Genomic DNA, 22,298 nt, shown 5'->3' on the forward strand with positions numbered 1-22,298 from the left:
GATAGCTCTAAATAGAAATCAGAGCATCAGGACTTCCCATCCCCTTTTTATTCGTATTTCTGAAATAATTTTGCGGAACATCTCCGACGCATCAGTGGACCGAGGAGAATGGAAAGGTCATAAGAATGTTCTAGATCGCTGCAGACAAGCGACCTTTATTTTATTCTTAGAAGCCTTTTTTGTTGGGCGAAAATGTGTACGTTGAGTTATATGCTGTCATGACTTTGTGATCAATTTCTGTTTGGTTATGTTCAGTTTTTGACTCCTTTTGTTCGTGTTTTTGCGCACCCTGGTTTGTTTTTCTTTCCATGACTACCAATCAGTTCACCTGTTAGGTACTCGCATAGCTGCCGTTTTTTGTGACCCCAGGTTGCAGGAACCAGGAAAGCGAAGACAAGTTTTATTACTCAAACAGAGAGGACAAAGCAGTCTTGCATGAAACGTTCCAAACATAGTGTGATGTCGCCACGCTGGCTGCCTGGCAACTGCAGGCTTAAATGTTTAGATTAGATTAGATTAGATAGTACTTTATTTATTCCGTCAGGAAAATTATAATTTTCAGCACAATCCCATTCAAGATCAGACAAACATTACAGGGAGACAAAACAGGATTGCTGACGGGTCTGCCGGCTTCCAGCGCCCCTTACAAAAAAAGATGAGATACAGGTAAACAAGGGGGGGTAATGGGAGAAAAAAATAGAAGATTAAAATAAAATAAATAAAAAAAATCCGTCTTAGCCTGGGCCCTGGAGAGGGGGTGCAGACTGAGACCAGGGGAAAAAAACAACTCATAGCCATAGTACACATGTAAGAGGGAAACATCAAACATCAAAGAACACAGAGGACATTAAAGACATTAAAGCAGCAGATAAAACCAGACACTTCTACATTAAGCTATGAATAAAAAGTAAAATAAACATATCCACTGTGGTGGCCTCTGCGGTGTTCCACGCCATTGTCCGCTGGGGTGGAAGGACCATGGCCAGAGACAGGAGCAGACCCAACAAAGCAACCAAGACAGCCGACTCCACTCTCGGCCAGTGTCCAGTCCAAATGGATGAGCGAGAATACGTCCAAGGTGACTGAGGTGTCCGACACCTGCTCACCCAGCCAAGACACCGCGAAGCCTCTCCGTCCCAGCGCTCAGTGCTAGCTCCGCAGCCCTGTCCCCTCATCCGCATCTCCTCCAGTCCCTCCAAACCGACTCCGGTATGGCAGAAACCCAGGAGCTGGTCTCCATGGCCAAAAGGCTCCCGGGAGGCAGATCCAGAAGTCCACAAAAAAGCACCACAGAGGTCACGAAAGTGCCACCCCTTGTCACACAGTCCCAAATGGTCCCGGACCAAAAGGCAAAAAAGTATAATAACACATGAAAACAAGAGGGAAACACAAAAGGATGACACAAGAGCACAGAGCTCCTGCCAACAGCAGCCACAACAGCAGCGCCATCTAAAAAAAATAAATCAATAAATAAAAAAAACGTGGTGATTGGCAACAAGTGCATGAGTCCAAGGGAATCAGGTGCGTGAATCGTGAAAACAGGTGAACTGATTGGTAGTCATGGAAACAAAAACAAAGCAGGGTGCGCGAAAACAGAACATAACTAAACAAAACATGACATATGCGCTCTGTGATCATTTCATAAAATATACGCCTCGGCCCGCGTGGCACAAAAAAAATCCTGTTATTTGCCTTAAAAGGCGACATAGATATGGCTTCGCGATGGTTTTTCCGGAGCCTTTCATCATAGCAGGTGCCATTATGTCAGAAAAGCCCTATTTCATTTCAGGAATGATACCTCGCTGGCAATCTGGGCTATCTTGCTCCGGCGTCTGCAACAGCAGGCAAATCACAGTATTTAGTCATTCAAAGGCTTTTTTTTTCCCTCTGTCTGGCTTACAGGACTGGGAACTCGATCGAGAATGGAGCGGCTGATTCTTTGTGTGCTGCTTAGTGCCGCCTTGGCGGAGGGCTACAGCTGCCCCGGCCGCTGCATTTGCCAACACCTGTCGCCGACCCTGACGCTGCTCTGCGCCAAGACGGGCCTCCTGTTCGTCCCGCCCACCATCGACCGCAAGACGGTGGAGTTGCGCCTCACGGACAACTTCATCACCGTCATCCGCCGGAAGGACTTCTTCAACATGACGAGCTTGGTCCACCTCACTTTGTCCCGCAACACCATCAGCCAGATCACGCCCCACGCCTTCTTAGGCCTGCGCTCGCTCCGGGCGCTGCACATGGACGGCAACCGCCTCAGCGTCATCAAGACCGACCACTTCAAAGGCCTGAACAACCTGCGGCACCTCATCCTCGGGAACAACCAGATCCACCAGGTGGCTCCGACTTCTTTTGATGAGTTTGTGTCCACCATCGAGGACCTGGATCTGTCCAACAATAACCTGCGTGGTCTACCCTGGGAAGCCATCGCCCGGATGACCAACATCAACACTCTCACCTTGGACCACAACCTGATCGACCACATCGGCACCGGCACCTTTACGCTACTCACCAAGCTGGTCCGCCTGGACATGACGTCCAACCGCCTGCAGAAGCTTCCGCCCGACAGCTTGTTCCAGCACGCTCAGGTTCTATCCGATGGCAAGGGCTCCAGCTCCTCCACCCTTGCCGTCAGCTTCGGGGGGAACCCGCTTCACTGTAACTGCGAGCTGCTGTGGCTCCGCAGGCTCACCAGAGAGGACGACCTGGAGACTTGTGCCTCGCCCGATCATCTCATGGATAAGTACTTCTGGTCCATACAAGAGGAGGAATTCATCTGTGAGCCTCCGTTGATCACCAAACACCTCTCCACTAAACCCTACGTGATGGAAGGACAGGGGGTTACGCTGAAGTGCAAAGCGGTGGGCGATCCCGACCCGGAGATACACTGGCGCTCGCCCGACGGCAAGCTGGTGCACAACAACTCCCGCACCATCCTGTATGAAAACGGCACCCTGGATATCCTCATCACCACCCTGAAGGACAGCGGGGCGTTCAACTGCGTGGCGTCGAACGCCGCAGGCATCGCCACAGCCGCCGTGGAGATCGACATGATCCCCTTGCCCTTATTTGTAAACAACACGGGCCACATGCGGGAAGACCCCGGCCTCTCTGACATCACCACATCCTCCAAGTCGGGCAACGACACCAAGGGCTACGACAAGCAGGACCGAAGAGTCGTGGTCAGCCAGCTCACCTCCTCCTCGGCCATGATCCGATGGCCGTCCGAACGCCACATCCCCGGCATCAGGATGTACCAGATCCAGTACAACAGCACCGCCGATGACACGCTGGTGTACAGGTGAGTTGTCGGAGTTGTGCTGTGTAACGACATGGTGGACTGACTAATCCAGGGGTGTCAAAAGTCATTTTAGCTGAGGGGGCCACATGGAGAAAAATCCACTCCCATGTGGCCAGACTGGTAAAATCACGGCACCTGCTTAGTGGCCTAGTGGTTAGAATGTCCGCCCTGAGATTGGTAGGTCGTGAGTTCAAACCCCGGCCGAGTCACACCAAAGACTATAAAAATGGGACACATTACTTCCCTGCTTGGCACTCAGTATCAAGGGTTGGAATTGGGGGTTAAATCACCAAAATTATTCTCGGGCGTGGCCACCTCTGCTGCTCACTGCTCCCCTCACCTTCCAGGTGGTGATCAAGGGTGATGGGCCAAATGCAGAGAATAATTTCGCCACACCCAGTGTGTGTGTGACAATCATTTATTTGTCGTTATCTATACTTTCTGGATATGTTATGTGACAATGATCATCAGTCAACTCATTGGTGTTCATTTTTTATCTATCAAGATAAAAAAATAATACAAAAATCAAATTACAGGATGTTATTTATGTAGTTTGCTCATTTTCCTCGACTGGTGCACTAGAATCATGTGATTTTTTTTAATTTTTTTTTACATATGTAGCATCATCTACTACCGTGTTTTTCAACCACCATGCCGTTGTCTGGTGTGCCGTGGAAGATTATTTAATTTTACCTATGTGGGTTAAAAATATTTTTTTGCAAACTAGTAATTATAGTCTGCAAATGTGCCGTTGTTGAGTGTCTGTGCTGTCTAGAGCTCGGCAGAGTAACCGTGTAATACTATTCCGTATCAGTAGGTGGCAGCAGGTAGCTAGTTGCTTTGTAGATGTCGGACACTGACAGAACAGGATCAAACATAACAGGGAGACAGAACAGCATCAAACATTACAGGAAGACAGAACAGGATCCAACAATACAGGAAGACATAACAGGATCCAACATTACGGGGAGACAGAACAGGATCCAACATTATATGGAGACAGAACAGGATCCAACATTACATGGAGACAGAAGAGGATCCAAAAGTACAGCGAAACTGAACAGGGTCAAACATTACAGTGAGACAGAACCGGATCAAACATTACAGTGAGACAGGACCGGATCCAACATTAAAGGGAGACAGAACAGGATCAAACATTATAGGGAGACAGAACAGGATCCAACATTACAGGGAGACAGCACATGATCAAAAATTACAGGGAGACGGAACAGGATCCAACAGTACCGGGGGACAGAACGGGATCACGCATTACAGTGAGACAGAACAGGATCCAACATTACATGGAGACAGAACAAGATCCAACATTACAGTTAGACAAAACAAGACTTAACATTGCAGAGAGACAGAACAGGATCCAACATTACAGGGAGACATAACAGGATCCAACATTACAGGGAGACAGAACAGGATCCAACATTACGGGGAGACAGAACAGGATCTAACATTACCGGGAGACAGAACAAGATCCAACATTGCAGGGAGACAGAACAGGATCAAATAATACAGGGAGACAGAACCGGATCCAACATTAAAGGGAGACAGAACAGGATCAAACATTATAGGGAGACAGAACAGGATCAAATATTACAGGGAGACAGAACAGGATCCAACATTACAGGGAGACAGAACAGGATCCAACATTAAAGGGAAACAGAACAGGAACCAACATGACAGGGAGACAGAACAGGATCCAATATTAAAGGGAAACAAAACAGGAACCAACATTACTGGGAGACAGAACAGGATCCAACATTACCGGGGGATAGAACAGGATCAAACATTACAGGGAGACAGAACGGGATCACGCATTACATGGAGACAGAACAGGATCAAACATTACAGGGAGACAAAACAGGATCCAACATTACAGGGAGACAGAACAGGATCAAATATTACAGGGAGACAGCACATGATCAAACATTACAGGGAGAATGAACAGGATCAAATATTACAGGGAGACAGAACAGGAACCAACATTACTGGGAAACAGAACAGGATCCAAAATTACCGGGGGATAGAACGGGATCACGCATTACAGGCAGACAGAACAGGATCCAACATTACAGGGAGACAGAACAGGATCCAACATTACAGAGAGACAGAACGGGATCACAAATTTTAGGGAGACAGAATAGGATCCAACATTTAAGGGAGACAGAACAGGAACCTACATAACTGGGAGACAGAACAGGATCAAACATTACAGGGAGACAGAACGGGATCACGCATTACAGGGAGACAGAACAGGATCAAACATTACCGGGGGATATAACAGGATCCAACAGTACCGGGGGACAGAACGGGATCCAACATTACAGGGAGACAGAACAGGATCAAATATTACAGGGAGACAGCACATGATCAAACATTACAGGGAGAATGAACAGGATCAAATATTACAGGGAGACAGAACAGGAACCAACATTACTGGAAAACAGAACAGGATCCAAAATTACCGGGGGATAGAACGGGATCACGCATTACAGGCAGACAGAACAGGATCCAACATTACAGGGAGACAGAACAGGATCCAACATTACAGAGAGACAGAACGGGATCACAAATTTTAGGGAGACAGAATAGGATCCAACATTTAAGGGAGACAGAACAGGAACCTACATAACTGGGAGACAGAACAGGATCAAACATTACAGGGAGACAGAACGGGATCACGCATTACAGGGAGACAGAACAGGATCAAACATTACCGGGGGATATAACAGGATCCAACAGTACCGGGGGACAGAACGGGATCCAACATTACAGGGAGACAGAACAGGATCAAACATTACAGGGAGACAAAACAGGATCCAACATTACAAGGAGACAGAACAGGATCCAACATTACAGGGAGACAGAACAGGATCAAATTATTACGGGGAGACAGAACAGGATCCAACATTACTGAGAGACAGAACAGGATCCAACATTACCGGGGGATAGAACGGGATCACGCATTACAGGGAGACAGAACAGGATCCAACATTACAGGGAGACAGAACAGGATCCAACATTACTGGGAGACAGAACAGGATCCAACGTTAAAAGGAGACATAACAGGATCCAACATTACAGGGAGACAGAATGGGATCACACATTACAGGGAGACAGAACAGGATCCAACATTAAAGGGAGACAGAACAGGATCCAACATTACAGGGAGACAGAACAGGATCAAATATTACAGGGAGACAGAACAGGATCAAACATTACAGGGAGAATGAACAGGATCAAATATTACATGGAGACAGAACAGGATCCAACATTACATGGAGACAGAACAGGATCCAACATTACAGGGAGACAGAACAGGATCCAACATTACAGGGAGACAGAACAGGATCAAATATTACAGGGAGAAAGAACAGGATCCAACATTACATGGAGACAGAGCAGGATCCAACATTACCGGGAGACAGCACATGATCAAACATTTCAGGGAGACAGAAAAGGATCCAACATTACAAGGTGACAGAACAGGATCCAACATTACAGGGAGACAGCACATGATCAAACATTTCAGGGAGACAGAACAGGATCCAACATTGCTGGGAGACAGAACAGGATCCAACATTACATGGAGACAGAGCAGGATCCAACATTACCGGAAGACAGCACATGATCAAACATTTCAGGGAGACAGAACAGGATCCAACATTACAAGGTGACAGAACAGGATCCAACATTACAGGGAGACAGCACATGATCAAACATTTCAGGGAGACAGAACAGGATCCAACATTGCTGGGAGACAGAACAGGATCCAACATTACAGGGAGACAGAACAGGATCCAACATTACAGGGAGACAGAACAGGATCCAAAATTACATGGAGACAGAACAGGATCAAACATTTCAGGGAGACAGAACAGGATCAAACATTTCAGGGAGACAGAACAGGATCAAACATTAAAGGCAGACAGAACAGGATTAACATTACAGGGAGACAGAACAGGATAAAATATTACAGGGAGACAAAACAGGATCCAACATTACAAGGTGACAGAACAGGATTAACATTACAGGGAGACAGAATAGGATCAAATATTACAGGGAGACGAAACAGGATCCAACATTACAAGGTGACAGAACAGGATCCAACATTACAGGGAGACAGAACAGGATCCAAAATTACATGGAGACAGAATATGATCAAACATTACAAGAAGACAGAACAGGATCCAACATTACAGGGAGACAGAACAGGATCCAAAATTACATGGAGACAGAACAGGATCAAACATTAAAGGCAGACAGAACAGGATTAACATTTCAGGGAGACAGAACAGGATCAAACATTAAAGGGAGACAGAACAGGATTAACATTACAGGGAGACAGAACAGGATCAAATATTACAGGGAGACAAAACAGGATCCAACATTACAAGGAGACAGAACAGGATCCAACATTACAAGAAGACAGAACAGGATCCAACATTTCAGGGAGACAGAACAGGATCAAACATTAAAGGGAGACAGAACAGGATTAACATTACAGGGAGACAGAACAGGATCAAATATTACAGGGAGACAAAACAGGATCCAACATTACAAGGTGACAGAACAGGATCCAACATTACAGGGAGACAGAACAGGATCCAACATTACAGGGAGACAGAACAGGATCAAACATTTCAGGGAGACAGAACAGGATTAAACATTAAAGGTAGACAGAACAGGATTAACATTACAGGGAGACAGAACAGGATCAAATATTACAGGGAGACAAAACAGGATCCAACATTACAAGGAGACAGAACAGGATCCAACATTACAGGGAGACAGAACAGGATCAAACATTACAGGGAGACAGAACAGGATCGCTGACGGGTCTGCTAACTTCCGATACCCCTTATAGAACAACTGCTGATGGTGTGCCTCTGGATTTTTTTCATCACAAAAAAAATTGCCTTAGCTCAAAAAAGGTTGAAAAACACTGGTCTACAAGATACAAAGAATTGCCGTTGCGACATCTAGTGGACAGATTTAGAACTGCATTTTCTTTCATTCAAAAATATTTGGCCTCATTTTTATACTTGGCAAACTCATCCCGCGGGCCTTACGTTTGAGACCCACTGGACTATTCCCTCTCGATGCAACATAATTAAAATTTCCCCAGACATTAAAAGCCGTAAACGCGGAGTTAACTCAAGCTAAAGAGCGGTCCATTCACCAACTGTCGCAATGTGCCGACTTGGTTTATGGCCGGCAGCCGTGTGAAGGAGACACGGGGCATTTTTTCAGCGCCATTAAACCACAATAAATAACAACACAAAGACCACTCGCGTTTCACAACATGCACTTAGCTAATGGCATTAGGCCTTCATTAATTTGTTGAAACACACTGCGTGATTATATGTGGTCCACTAATTAAAGGCTCGGCCGCGGCGGTTGAAAGGCGTATCGTTTCCCTTCCCGGCGTGGAAGAAATAAACAGTCGCCAAAGGTTCGGGGGAATGGGTGAAGTGTTTTGCCATGAAAATGTTTTTACTGAAGAATATTCCTATGAACGGTTCCCCCGGTGATGGAGTGAAGCGACGGTTTAGAGTAGACTAACGTTTGCTTAAAGGGGAATTGGACTTGGAATTTTGCCTATCGTTCACAATCCCGATGCAAGACAAGAACACATTTGGTTTTTTAAACTTCCTAATTTGTAGTATATTAGACCATTCGTCCTCTTTCGCAGGGCTGTCTGGGTGGGGTTTCTTAAATGCGGCGTTTTGAGTCAGAGTTGCGTGTATTTTCAATAAACGTCCAGGGTTAAAAAAACAAAACAAATTGTGAAGTTGTGTGCACGCAGCAGCGTTCGTGAGGGAGTGGATTGATTGACATACTTGCCAACCCTCCCGATTTTCCCGAGATACTCCCGAAGTTCAGTGCCCCTCCCGAAAAACTCCCGGGGCATCCATTCTCCCGATTCCACACAGACAACAACTTTGCATGCGGGCTCAGTCACATAATATTTACGGCTTTTCACACACACAAGTTGAATGCAAGGCATACTTGGTCAACAGCCATACACGTCACACTGAGGGTGGCCGTATAAACAGCTTGAACACTGTTGCAAATATGCGCCACACTGTGAACCCACACCAAACAAGAATGACAAAACACATTCGGGAGAACATCCGCACCGTAACACAACATGTTAGATCCACTATTGACTGGACTCCCACTATTATGTTGGATCCACTATGGACTGGACTCTCACTATTATGTTAGATTCATTATGGACTGGACTCCCACTGTTATGTTAGATCCACTATGGACTGGACTCTCACTATTATGTTAGATTCATTATGGACTGGACTCCCACTTTTATGTTAGATCCACTATTGACTGGACTCCCACTATTATGTTAGATCCACTATGGACTGGACTCTCACTATTATGTTAGATCCACTATGGACTGGACTTTCACTATTATGTTAGATCCACTATGGACTGGACTCTCACTATTATGTTAGATCCACTATGGACTGGACTCTCACTATTATGTTAGATCCACTATGGACTGGACTGCCACTATTATGTTAGATCCACTATGGACTGGACTCTCACACTATTATGTTTGATCCACTATGGACTGGACTCTCACTATTATGTTGGATTCATTATGGACTGGACTCCCACTTTTATGTTAGATCCACTATTGACTGGACTCCCACTATTATGTTAGATCCATTATGGACTGGACTTTCACTATTATGTTAGATCCACTATGGACTGGACTCTCACTATTATGTTAGATCCACTATGGACTGGACTCTCACTATTATGTTAGATCCACTATGGACTGGACTGCCACTATTATGTTAGATCCACTATGGACTGGACTCTCACACTATTATGTTTGATCCACTATGGACTGGACTCTCACTATTATGTTGCATCCATTGAGCAGCAGCAGTGGCCGCGCCCTGGAATCATTTTTGCTGATTTAACCCCCAATTCCAATTTTTGATGCTGAGTGTCTAAAAAAACATCCAAAAAGTTTTGTTAAGTTAAAAAAGTTAAAGTACCAATGATTGTCACACACACACTAGGTGTGGTGAGGGGAGCAGTGAGCAGCAGCGGTGGCCGCGCCCGGGAGTCATTTTTGATGATTTAACCCCCAATTACAACCCTTGATGCTGAGTGCCAAGCAGGGATGTACTGGCTCCCATTTTTATAGGGCGGGGTTTGAACTCACGACCTACCGATCTCAGGGCGGACACTCTAACCACTTACATACATACAAACCCCATTTCCATATGAGTTGGGAAATTGTGTTGGATGTAAATATAATTAAAATACAACGATTTGCAAATCGTTTTCAACCCATATTCAGTTGAATGCGCTACAAAGACAACATATTTGATGTTCAAACTCATAAACTTTATTTATTTTTTTTGCATACAATAATTAATTTAGAATTTCATGGGTGCAACATGTGCCAAAGTAGTTGGGAAAGGGCATGTTCACCACTGTGTTACATCACCTTTTCTTTTAACAACACTCAATAAACGTTTGGGAACTGAGGAAGCTAATTGTTGAAGCTTTGAAAGTGGAATTCTTTCCCATTCTTGTTTTATGTAGCACTTCAGTCGTTCAACAGTCCGGGGTCTCCGCTGTCGTATTTTACGCTTCATAATGCGCCACACATTTTCCATGGGAGACAGGTCTGGACTGCAGGCGGGCCAGGAAAGTACCCGCACTCTTTTTTTACGAAGCCACACTTTTGTAACACGTTCCGAATGTGGCTTGGCATTGTCTTGCTGAAATAAGCAGGGGCGTCCATGAAAAAGACGGCGCTTAGATGGCAGCATATGTTGCTCCAAAACCTGTATGTACCTTTCAGCATTAATGGTGCCTTCACAGATGTGTAAGTTACCCATGCCTTGGGCACTAATGCACCCCCATACCATGACAGATGCTGGAATTTCAACTTTGCGTCGATAACAGTCTGGATGGTTCGCTTCCCCTTTGGTCCGGATGACACGATGTCGAATATTTCCAAAAACAATTTAAAATGTGGACTCGTCAGACCACAGATCACTTTTCAACTTTGCATCAGTCCATCTCAGGCCCAGAGAAGCCAGCGGCGTTTCTGGATGTTGTTGATAAATGGCCTTCGTTTTGCATAGTAGAGCTTTAACTTGCACTTACAGATGTAGCGACAAACTGTATTTAGTGACAGTGGTTTTCTGAAGTTTTCCTGAGCCCATGTGGTGATATCCTTTAGAGATTGATGTCGTTTTTTTATACAGGGATCGAAGGTCATGGCCCAAAAAAAAATTTTTTTTTTTATCAGTTTGAACATCAAATATGTTGTCTTTGTAGAATATTCAACTGAATATGGGTTGAAAAGGATTTGCGAATCATTGTATTCCGTTTATATTTACATCTAACACAATTTCCCAACTCATATGGAAACGGGGTTTGTAAAAAGAATTTATTAATTATTATATAGGTGATGAACGCTTTTTTTGTACTTACAGCATGTTTATAAAACGTAAATGAAAGTTTTCGGGGAGTTTTTAGAACGACTCCCTTTTGCGAATGTTTATTAGCAAGTTAAAATGCTTAAAACAAGAAAAAGAGTTTGTGTATAAAGAGTGAGAGGAATGTGGAGATATCTGAAATAATGTATTAAAGTAGCAACAAGTCAAATTACAAGAGTGAAACCAAAAAAATAAAATAAATGCATGTATAACAGCTCTATATAATCCATCCTTCCATCCATTTTCTACCGCTTGTCCCTTTTGGGGTTGCGGGGGGTGCTGGCGCCTATCTCAGCTGCATTCAGGTGGAAGACGGGCTACACCCCTGGACAAGTCACCACCTCATCACCGGGCCAACACAGATAGACAGACAACATTCATACTCACACACACTGTATTAATTATCCATCCATCCATCCATCCATCCATTTTCTACCGCTTGTCCCATTCGGGTTCGGGGGGGTGCTGGAGCCTATCTCAGCTGCATTCAGGTGGAAGACGGGCTACACCCCTGGACAAGTCACAACCTCATCACAGGGCCAACACAGATAGATAGACAACATTCATACTCACACACACTATATTAATTATCCATCCATCCATTTTCTACCGCTTGTCCCTTTTGGGGTTGCGGGGGGTGCTGGCGCCTATCTCAGCTGCATTCAGGTGGAAGACGGGCTACACCCCTGGACAAGTCACCACCTCATCACCGGGCCAACACAGATAGACAGACAACATTCATACTCACACACACTGTATTAATTATCCATCCATCCATCCATCCATCCATTTTCTACCGCTTGTCCCATTCGGGTTTGGGGGGGTGCTGGAGCCTATCTCAGCTGCATTCAGGTGGAAGACGGGCTACACCCCTGGACAAGTCACCACCTCATCACAGGGCCAACACAGATAGACAGACAACATTCATACTCACACACACTATATTAATTATCCATCCATCCATCCATCCATTTCCTACCGCTTGTCCCGTTCCGGGTCGGGGGGGTGCTGGAGCCTATCTCAGCTGCATTCAGGTGGAAGACGGGCTACACCCCTGGACAAGTCACCACTTCATCACAGGGCCAACACAGATAGACAGACAACATTCATACTCACACACACTATATTAATTATCCATCCATCCATCCATCCATCCATTTTCTACCGCTTGTCCCGTTTGGGGTCGGGGGGGTGCTGGAGCCTATCTCAGCTGCATTCGGGTGGAAGCCGGGCTACACCCCTGGACAAGTCACCACCTCATCACAGGGCCAACACCACAGATAGACAAAGAGCATTCACACTCACACACGCTATATTAATTATACATTTCTAAATAATACATGCAATATAATATCGTCGTTATATAACGTAACAATATTTTACTGCTTAATTAGTGCACCAAATTAACAAGTAGAGCAGCATGCATGCGGGAGGTATTAAAATAGTCTTTTGAGCATAAAGATATGATTCACTCACCCTGTGACGCACAAACAGAGTCTAGGATACTGGGATCTATTCCAGGGTTCATGTATTCATGCAGTGAATTCATAAAGTTTGGCTAACTTTTAGTTTGTTTTTTTAATCCAACACATTTACTTGTTCTCCTGGATCATTTTTCCCACCCGGTCCATTGGAGTGGGGTGTTGTTCTCGTCTTTAGGTGCTAGAATATGACCTACAAATGATCACGGAGGTCTTAGAAGTGTTTCTAATTCTATTGACACTACAATATACGCTACCATCAAACCACGCCCCCCCCGCCGCCCAAACTTCGCCCACCTCAAGACCGCCCAGGACCCCATCACCCGACTTCAGAGGTCTCAAGGTTGGCAAGTATGTCACGGACTGCCTTCCTGCCTTGTTCCTTCTCCTCGTTCAACATCTGGTAAAACATTACAGCTAATCACACACACACTTTCAAATTAGTCACAATCCAGTCTCTAGTATATTTAGTATTGTGTATTATGTATATATATATTGTACTGTACATATATATATATATATATATATAAAATAAAACCTAAAGCAACATCGCCCCCTTGTGGTTCTGTGCCGTCACAACTCCCTACTGCTATACATAACACTTTCTTTCTTTAATGTACCGTAACACAACATAAACACAACAGAACAAATACCCAGGAACCCTTGCAGCACTAACTCTTCTGGGACGATACAATATACACCCCCGGCTACCACCAAACCACGCCCCCCAACCCCGCCCATCTCAACCTTCCCACCTTCCCCCCCAGTTTAGTTTACCGTAACACAACATAAACACAACAGAACAAATACCCAGAACCCTTTGCAACTCTTCAGGGACGGTACAATATACCACCAAACCATGCCCACCCCTAACCCCGCCCACCTCAGGAAATTATTGATGCTTTAAAAAAATATATGTTTTGTTGCACTACTAATGGTGACGTAAGCCATCTGGTGTAGTTCCAATTAATGTCACAAGATGGTAGCAACATTTGAAGCATCGTTTGAGTGGCTCCTATTTTGAGTGTCAACTAATCGACTATGTCAGGGGTCGGCGACCCAAAATGTTGAAAGAGCCATATTGGACCACAAATACAAAAAAAAAATACTAAAAGCCTTCTGTAAATGTTATAATGAAGTCGACACATTATATCAGCCTCGGCCTCAGCCTTCAGGTGTAGTCAAACCTCGGATTAAGAGGATCAATGTGGTTTTCGTCCTGGTCGGGGAACTGTGGACCAGCTCTATACTCCCGGCAGGGTCCTTGAGGGTGCATGGGAGTTTGCCCAACCAGTTTACATGTACTTTGTGGACTTGGAGAAGGCATTCGACCGTGTCTCTCAGAGAGTATGGGGTATCGGACTATCGGACTGTCTGATTGTGGCGGTCCGCTCCCTGTATGATCAGTGTCAGAGCTTGGTCCGCATTGCCGGTAGTAAGTTGGACCCGTTTCCAGTGAGGGTCGGACTCCGCCACGGCTAGCCTTTGTCACCCATTCTCTTCATGACTTTTATGGACAGAATTTCTAGGCACAGTCAGGGCGTTGAGGGGATCCGGTTTGGTGGCTGCAGGATTAGGTCTCTGCTTTTTGCAGATGATGTGGTCCTGATGGCTTCATCTGGCCGGGATCTTCAGCTCTCACTGGTTCGGTTCGCAGTCGAGTGTGAAGCGACTGGGATCAGGATCAGCACCTCCAAGTCCGAGTCTATGGTTCTCGCCCAGAAAAGGGGTGATTGCCATCTCTGGGTTGGGGAGGAGACCCTGCCCCAAGTGGAGGAGTTCAAGTACCTCGGAGTTTTGTTCACGAGTGAGGGGAGAGTGGATCATGAGATCGACAAGCGAATGGATTGGTGCAGCGTCGTCAGTAATGCGGACACTGTATCAATCCGTTGTGGTGAAGGAGATGAACCGGAAGGCAAAGCTCTCAATTTACCAGTTGATCTACGTTCCCATCCTCACCTATGGTCATGAGCTTTGGGTTATGACCGAAAGGACAAGATCTCGAGTACAAGCGGCCAAAATTAGTTTCCTCCGCCGGGTGGTGGGGCTCTCCCTTAGAGATAGGGTGAGAAGCTCTGCCATCCGGGAGGAGCTCAAAGTAAAGCCGCTGTTCCTTCACATGGAGAGGAGCCAGATGAGGTGGTTCGGGCATCTGGTCAGGATGCCACCCGAGCGCCTCCCTAGGGAGGTGTTTAGGGCACGTCTAACCGGTAGGAGGCCACGGGGAAGACCCAGGACACGTTGGGAAGACTATGTCTATTATCCAACTATTATCATGTTAGACCTGCTTGACCTTTGAGACACTAGTGATTAAGAGCTATATAAATAAACATTGATTGATTGATACGTCTCCCGACTGGCCTGGGAACCCCTCGGGATTCCCCAGAAAGGGCTGGACGAAGTGGCTTGGGAGAGGGAAGTCTGGGCTTCCATGATGGATGGATGGAACACATGATATAAGTGTCTATATTAGCTATAATATAGCCTACTATCAAAATGACTGTGTGTCGCAGGCTGACACAAATATTCGTTGACAGAAATGTTGAAATGTAACATTTATTTTACCCATTTTTACAACATTGGAAGACAACAATAAAACACAGGTTTCTCGGAGGGTGGGATAACTCTTATAAATGACTGGCTTAGAATAGCCAAAGGTACAGATGTGTGTGTCCAAGTTCTAATGGATTTATTACAATCCATGCAAGCTGGGTCACTATCCATGCTTCCTTTGTCTGTAAACTCACCGAGCCGATGGTTGCGGATGACTGAAAAGAGGGCTCACTGCGTCATACTTGCCAACCCTTCCGGATTTTCCGGGAGACTCCCGAAATTCAGCGCCTCTTCCGGAAGAAATTTTCTCCCGAAATTCACGCCCCCTCCAGCTCCTTGCGGACATGAGTGGGGACAGCCTGTTTTCCCGTCCGCTTTCATGTTATATAAACAGCTTGCCTGCCCAATCACGTTACAACATCTACAGGTTTTAATAAAAAAAACTGCACACACAAGGAGACGAAGCAGAAGAACGAGGAAGTTACAGCCATGGCGACGGCGTCCGTAATAGAGTGATTCTGTGTTGTCTGTTGCCATCTCCTAGTGAATGTTGGCTATAGTGTTATGGGGTTGCTTATTGATTGGCCAAGGATTTACCTGGTGTTGTGCACCTGACGGCAAGGTATCCTCGCCAGTACGCAAATGGCAAAACAAAGGTTACTCAAATAGTGAAAGGTAAGTGTTGTTGTTGTTTTTTTTAGTAACCAGCAAGCACAGTACAGTTAGTAGAACTGTGTTTTATTACTGTGTATTTGATAGGTGCTAGGTGATTGACTGCTTCATCCCAAGTGCAGGACTAATAGACTCAAAACTCCTTTGTCCCACATGCCATTAGACTGTACAACTCCTCTCTGGGGCGGGGGCGGGGGGTACTAGGATGACAGTGGATGCAAAACAATAACAGTGCAATACGTTTTCATAACATGGTCACTACTGCCTACTTTGTCTTGTTGTATTCTTATTTTACTGCTATATTTTTATTCCCATTGTCGCTTTTTATCTTTTATCCTTATTGTAATATTTCTCTATTTTGTTTCCATTTAAACCCCCATTATTTACTTTTTACTTTCATTTAAATTGATTTCAACTCTGTACACTGCTGCTGGAATTTTAATTTTCCTGAAGAAACTCTCCTGAAGGAATCAATAAAGTACTATCTATCCATCTATCTATCTATATATCCATCTATCTATCTAGGTGCCGTCTGAAATTCAACTATTTCTTTTATTTATATATAAATAATAAAATATATATAGCTAGAATTCATTGAAAGTCAAGTATTTCATACATATATATATATATGTATATATGAAATACTCGAGTTGGTGAATTATATTTGTCCCCTCTTAACCACGCCCCCCGCCCAAACCCTGCCCCCAACCACGCCTCCTCACCCCCGACCACGCCCCCCCACCTCCCGAAATCGGAGGTCTCAAGGTTGGCAAGTATGCGCTGCGTTCAGTTAATTCTACTGTTCGATGCGATCTCAACCGTTGTTCTTTGTGCAGAACTGAGGCTCTTCTCGTATTAATTGTCCTCCGCTTGGCTCTTTCAGAATGATCCCGTCCACCAGCAAGAACTTTGTGATCAACGACCTGGCGGCGGGGCGTGAGTATGACCTGTGCGTGCTCGCCGTCTACGACGACGGCATCACGTCGCTGACCGCCACCCGCGTGGTGGGCTGCATCCAGTTCCACACGGCCAGCGAGGTCAGCCAGTGCCGCTTCATGCACAGCCAGTTCCTGGGCGGCACCATGATCATCATCATCGGCGGCATTATCGTGGCGTCGGTGCTGGTGTTCATCGTCATCCTGATGATCCGCTACAAAGCCTACAGCGGCCCGGAGGACGGCGGAAAAGCCAAGGCGGGCTCCGACGCGCCGTCGCAGGCGGTGAACGGCAGTCGCCAGCGGCTCCACCGCTCCGCTTCCAAGCAGCCTTCGGACGAGGGCCAGCACGAGGCCGAGGCCCCCAAGGAGTGCATGGCGCTGGTGCTGAGGGTGGACAATGAGAAGGACGGCGCCACGACGGCCTCTGCCGTCCTGGAGGCGGAGCTGCCTCCGCCGGCGGCAACTAAGACGAAGCGAAGGACAAGCCTGGAAGCGCCACGCTTCGTCCTGCCGTTCGAGGACTCGCCGACAGACGGCAGCCTAACGGGCTCCACCATGTCGCTTTGCCTCATCGGCCCCAACGCCGGCCCCTCCGAAGCCCCGCGCCTCAAAGACAAAAAGAGCCTCCTCGCCAACGCGGGGCTGCTCCCCAGCGAGCTGGCGCGAACTCGGCACAGGTTCTCCTTCGACGGGGGGGACTACTCCATATTTCAGAGTCACAGTTACCCCCGGCGGGCGCGGACGAGGTGGCACCGCTCCACCAACCAGCTCGACGCCGAGTCGTCGCCCCTCGCCAACCGCGGGGTGACGTTCAGCAGCACCGAGTGGATGCTGGAGAGCACCGTGTGAGGAGCGGGAAACGTGTAGTTTAAAAAAAAAAAGTCAAGCACATGCAAATACGAGCACATTTTACAAAACTGCGAGCCCGCTCGAGAAACACAAAAATCATCCGGCCTCCCCCGTCATACCCCAGGAGAGGTCTGTCAGCCATGTTCTTTCTTCTTTAACGCGGCAGTGCCTTAATTCTCAGAAGAAGAAACGAACAAACGTACCAACGGAGGATGCTGCTCACTGTCGTCACTGCCTCTCCGGCCATTTTGCTTTCCGTTTGTTTCTAACCGTCTGTGTGACGCGCCCAGGAAGCGTTTGTACGTGTTTTTTCAGAAAAGAAAAAAAAACAATCTTCAACGTGAACAGCCAGGTATCTTGTTACAGTACGTTCATCATGTTTTGGGTTCTCTTACAAAAAAAAAAAAAAAACTTGTGCACAGAAGACACGAAAAGATACGAGGACACGTATCAGTCCGACATCGGTCCATACAGTAATAACTTCAGCAGTATTTTACACGAGCGGAAGGAGCCCTTCTCGGACTGGATGAGGTGGAAAAGCTTGTGGTCCAGATGTGACTGTACATCATCTGGCTGGTCTAGGGAAAAAAAAAAAAAAAGACCCTATATAAGTATATTCAAACATTGGTGTATGTGTACTAACTATGTAAAGTAAGCAAGTCATATGTCACATGACTTTTTACCAAGCATTTGGGTGTTGGCTGCAAGTTTTTACATTAAAAACCTGTGTCATCACACAGCTCCGATCTGTCGAGTACATGGTGGTGATGTTCAACAGCCTTTTTTTCGGTGCAGGACGCTAAGTTGATCCATCGATCCATCTTTTTCTGCTTATCCAAGGTCAGGTCGGGGGGGGCAGAAGCCTAAGTAGGGAAGCCTAGACTCTCCTCTCCCCAGCCACTTTGTCCAGCTCTTCCTGGGGGAATCCTGAGGCGTTCCCAGGCCAACCAGGAGACATAGTCTTCCCAACATGTCCTGGGTCTTCCACGTGGCCTTCTACCGGTCGGACGTGCCCGAAACACCTCCCTAGGGAGGCGTTCCGGTGGCATCCTGACCTCATCTGGCTCCTCTCCATGTAGAGGAGCAACGGCTTTACTTTGAGTTCCTCCCGGATGACAGAGCTTCTCACCCTATCTCTAAGAGAGAGCCCGCCACCCGGCGGAGGATCCTGTCCTTTCGGTCGTAACCCAAAGCTCATGACCATAGGTGAGGATGGGAACGTAGATCGAGCAGTAAATTGAGAGCTTTGCCTTCTGGCTCAATACACCAACCCGCCTGTCGATCTCACCATCCACTCTTCCCTCACTCGTGAACAAGACTCCGAGGTACTTGAACTCCTCCACTTGGGGCAGGGTCTCCTCCCCAACCCGGAGATGGCACTCCACCCTTTTCAGGGCGAGAACCATGGACTCGGACTCGGAGGTGCTGATTCTCATCCCGGTCGCTTCACACTCGGCTGCGAACTGATCCAGTGAGAGCTGAAGATCCTGGCCAGATGAAGCCATCAGGACCACATCATCTGCAAAAAGCAGAGACCTAATCCTGCGGCCACCAAACCGGATCCCCTCAACGCCTTGACTGCACCTAGAAATTTTGTCCATAAAAGTTATGAACAGAATCGGTGACCAAAGGCAGCCTTGGCGGAGTCAAACCCTCACTGGAAACTGCTCCGACTTACAATGCGGACCAAGCTCTGACACTGATCATACAGGGAGCGGACCGCCACAATCAGACAGTCCGATACCTCACACTCTGAGCAATCCCCACAGGACTTCCCGAGGGACACGGTCGAATGCCTTCTCCAAGTCCACAAAGCCCATCTGAACGGGTTGGGCAAACTCCCATGACGCGAAGTTGAGTTGATGAATATTTTATCTGGGGCGGAACTATTTATATCAAAAGCTCGCCGAGCGGACCGGGGTGGTGAGCAGGAAGTGGAACGACAGGGGACATGATAACTAGGTGTTAAGTGGATGAGGCAGCAGTGACTAATAAGATGTAGTTGCGGTTTTCTCCCCGCTAGAGGGAGACAAAGCTGAGGCAGTAATTAATGACTTGCTTAGAGCGAGGGGGTCCAAACTTTTTCCACTGAGGGCTGAAAAATCAAAGTATGCAAGAGCCATATTTTACATTTTCAAAACTAATAATACAATATACGAATTAAATTTCTGACTTCAGTTAAAAGTTGAAAAAGTTGAAAAATAAAAATGTCATCCAATCAATGTTATTGATGAACCAGTCAAATGAAGTTCTGGCAACTCTGAAAATGTAAATTTTGGTAGATTAGCAATATTTTGCAACTATATCACCCAATTCTGTTTTCATTTGATACTGTTTTTTTTTAACCATAACATACTCTACATTTTTAGGAATGCATATAATGATGTCAGTGCGTGTTATGAAGCCACAACATGATGAGAAATTCCTCTTAAAATAGGGATTTTGCATGCCAAAACTATTAAAGTTTTGTTTTAGCAGCTCACAAATTTGTAGTTTTTGCAAGATCATCTACTATTTTGCAACAATATCACTTAGGCCATTTTTAAATAGTTTTTTTTTTCGCTAAAATGCATTTTAATGCTTATTTGGAAACCATAAAATGATAAGAAATTCTTAAGATTTCTTTAGCAAAATTAGCAATTAATTTGCAACAATATCCTTTGATAAAATTTTCAATTAGTTGTTTTTTTGTTTTTTTTTACTATAAAATATGTTTTAATGCTTATTAAGAAAGCATATAATAATGAGTTACTCTCAAAATAAGGGAAAAGAAAATGTTTTAACCACAGTACCAGTAAAATTTACATTTGCCCTCTTGTAAAATTTAGATTTTGCAAAATTTACAACTATATCTATGCAACAATTAAATTTTTTTATTTTTTTATTTTTTTTAAATGCAAAAATGTAGTTTTGTGTACTCGTGCAATTTAATTTTTGCAACATCATGTTAGGTGGCATCCTGGGACAGTTCCACGCTGGAAATCACTGAAAGCGGCCCATTAAAAAAAAAAATAATAATTCACAAATGTTTGTAGAAACAGTCTCCATGCCTAAGTGCTTGATTTTAGTGCACCTGGTTTTCATCACTTGAATGGGTGGCCAAATACTTTTGGCAATATAGTGTAAACCATCTTCACCATGACGTCTTCCTATCCCCCCCCCCGACACTGAATGGTTGTTTTGCATCATGCCGACAAAGTGAAGTGAATTGTGAATGATATTTATATAGCGCTTTTCTCTAGCGACTTAAAGTGCTTTTACATAGTGAAACCCAATATCTAGGTTACGTTTGAACCAGCGGGGGTGGCACTGGGAGAAGGTGGGTAAAGGGTCTTGCCCAAAGACACAACGGCAGCGACAGGGATGGCGGGAGCGGGAATCGAACCTGGAACCCTCAAGTTGCCGGCAATGGTAATTCATCACAATATCGATCACGACTGAGCATTTTTGTCCTTGTAAAGATATCTTTTTTGGGGGGGGTCACAGATGGTGCAGGTGTGTCCTGGTGAGTATTTATTGGTCTCTATTGGAGATTGATGTTGTTTTACTTCCTTTTAACGACCGGACGGTTGCAGAGTGGAAAATGCGCCGCTGACTGTTTGTCATGTAGGAGAGATAATTGTGTCTCTTCTTCCTGTCCGCGGTCATTACTCACTGAACACTGCAGAGAAGCCGCTTGGTCGAGGAGGCTGAGTTTTGCGGGTCGGTCAAACCGAGCCAATAAAGTGGAGCTTTGGGCCTCGTCAGCACTTCTCGCTTGTGTGCAGGCTGCAGAGAGGCTGCCTTGACCCCCGGTGAAGGGGGCGGAGGATCCTGTTCAATCTTTAATGTATGCTAATGTGCTGGAGGGGAAGGAGCTTGAAGATGCATTAAGTCCAAAGTCATCGGTTTCCTGTTTGGGAAGTCGGCACAAAATCCAGGAATTCCCATTGTCGGAATTTTAAAGCATTTATTTGTAAATTATGGTGGAAAATAAGTATTTGGTCAACCATTCAAAGCTCTC

General features: G+C 45.8%; 1 protein-coding gene across 1 annotated transcript in view; it reads left to right on the top strand.

Annotated features, from left to right (window-relative positions):
- The window catches only part of lrfn1 (leucine rich repeat and fibronectin type III domain containing 1), a 158,886-nt gene extending 139,845 nt beyond the window's left edge, over window positions 1–19,041 (top strand). The window contains exons 3-4 of the mRNA XM_061878073.1: window positions 1,903–3,298; window positions 17,392–19,041. Of these exons, the coding sequence (XP_061734057.1) occupies window positions 1,923–3,298; window positions 17,392–18,295 (2,280 nt within the window). The 5' untranslated portion in view covers window positions 1,903–1,922 and the 3' untranslated portion in view covers window positions 18,296–19,041. The remainder of the gene's footprint in view (window positions 1–1,902; window positions 3,299–17,391) is intronic.
- The last annotated feature ends 3,257 nt before the right edge of the window (window positions 19,042–22,298 follow it).

Source organism: Nerophis ophidion, linkage group LG18 (assembly GCF_033978795.1).
Source record: "Nerophis ophidion isolate RoL-2023_Sa linkage group LG18, RoL_Noph_v1.0, whole genome shotgun sequence".
In the NCBI taxonomy this organism is placed as follows: Eukaryota; Metazoa; Chordata; class Actinopteri; order Syngnathiformes; family Syngnathidae; genus Nerophis; species Nerophis ophidion.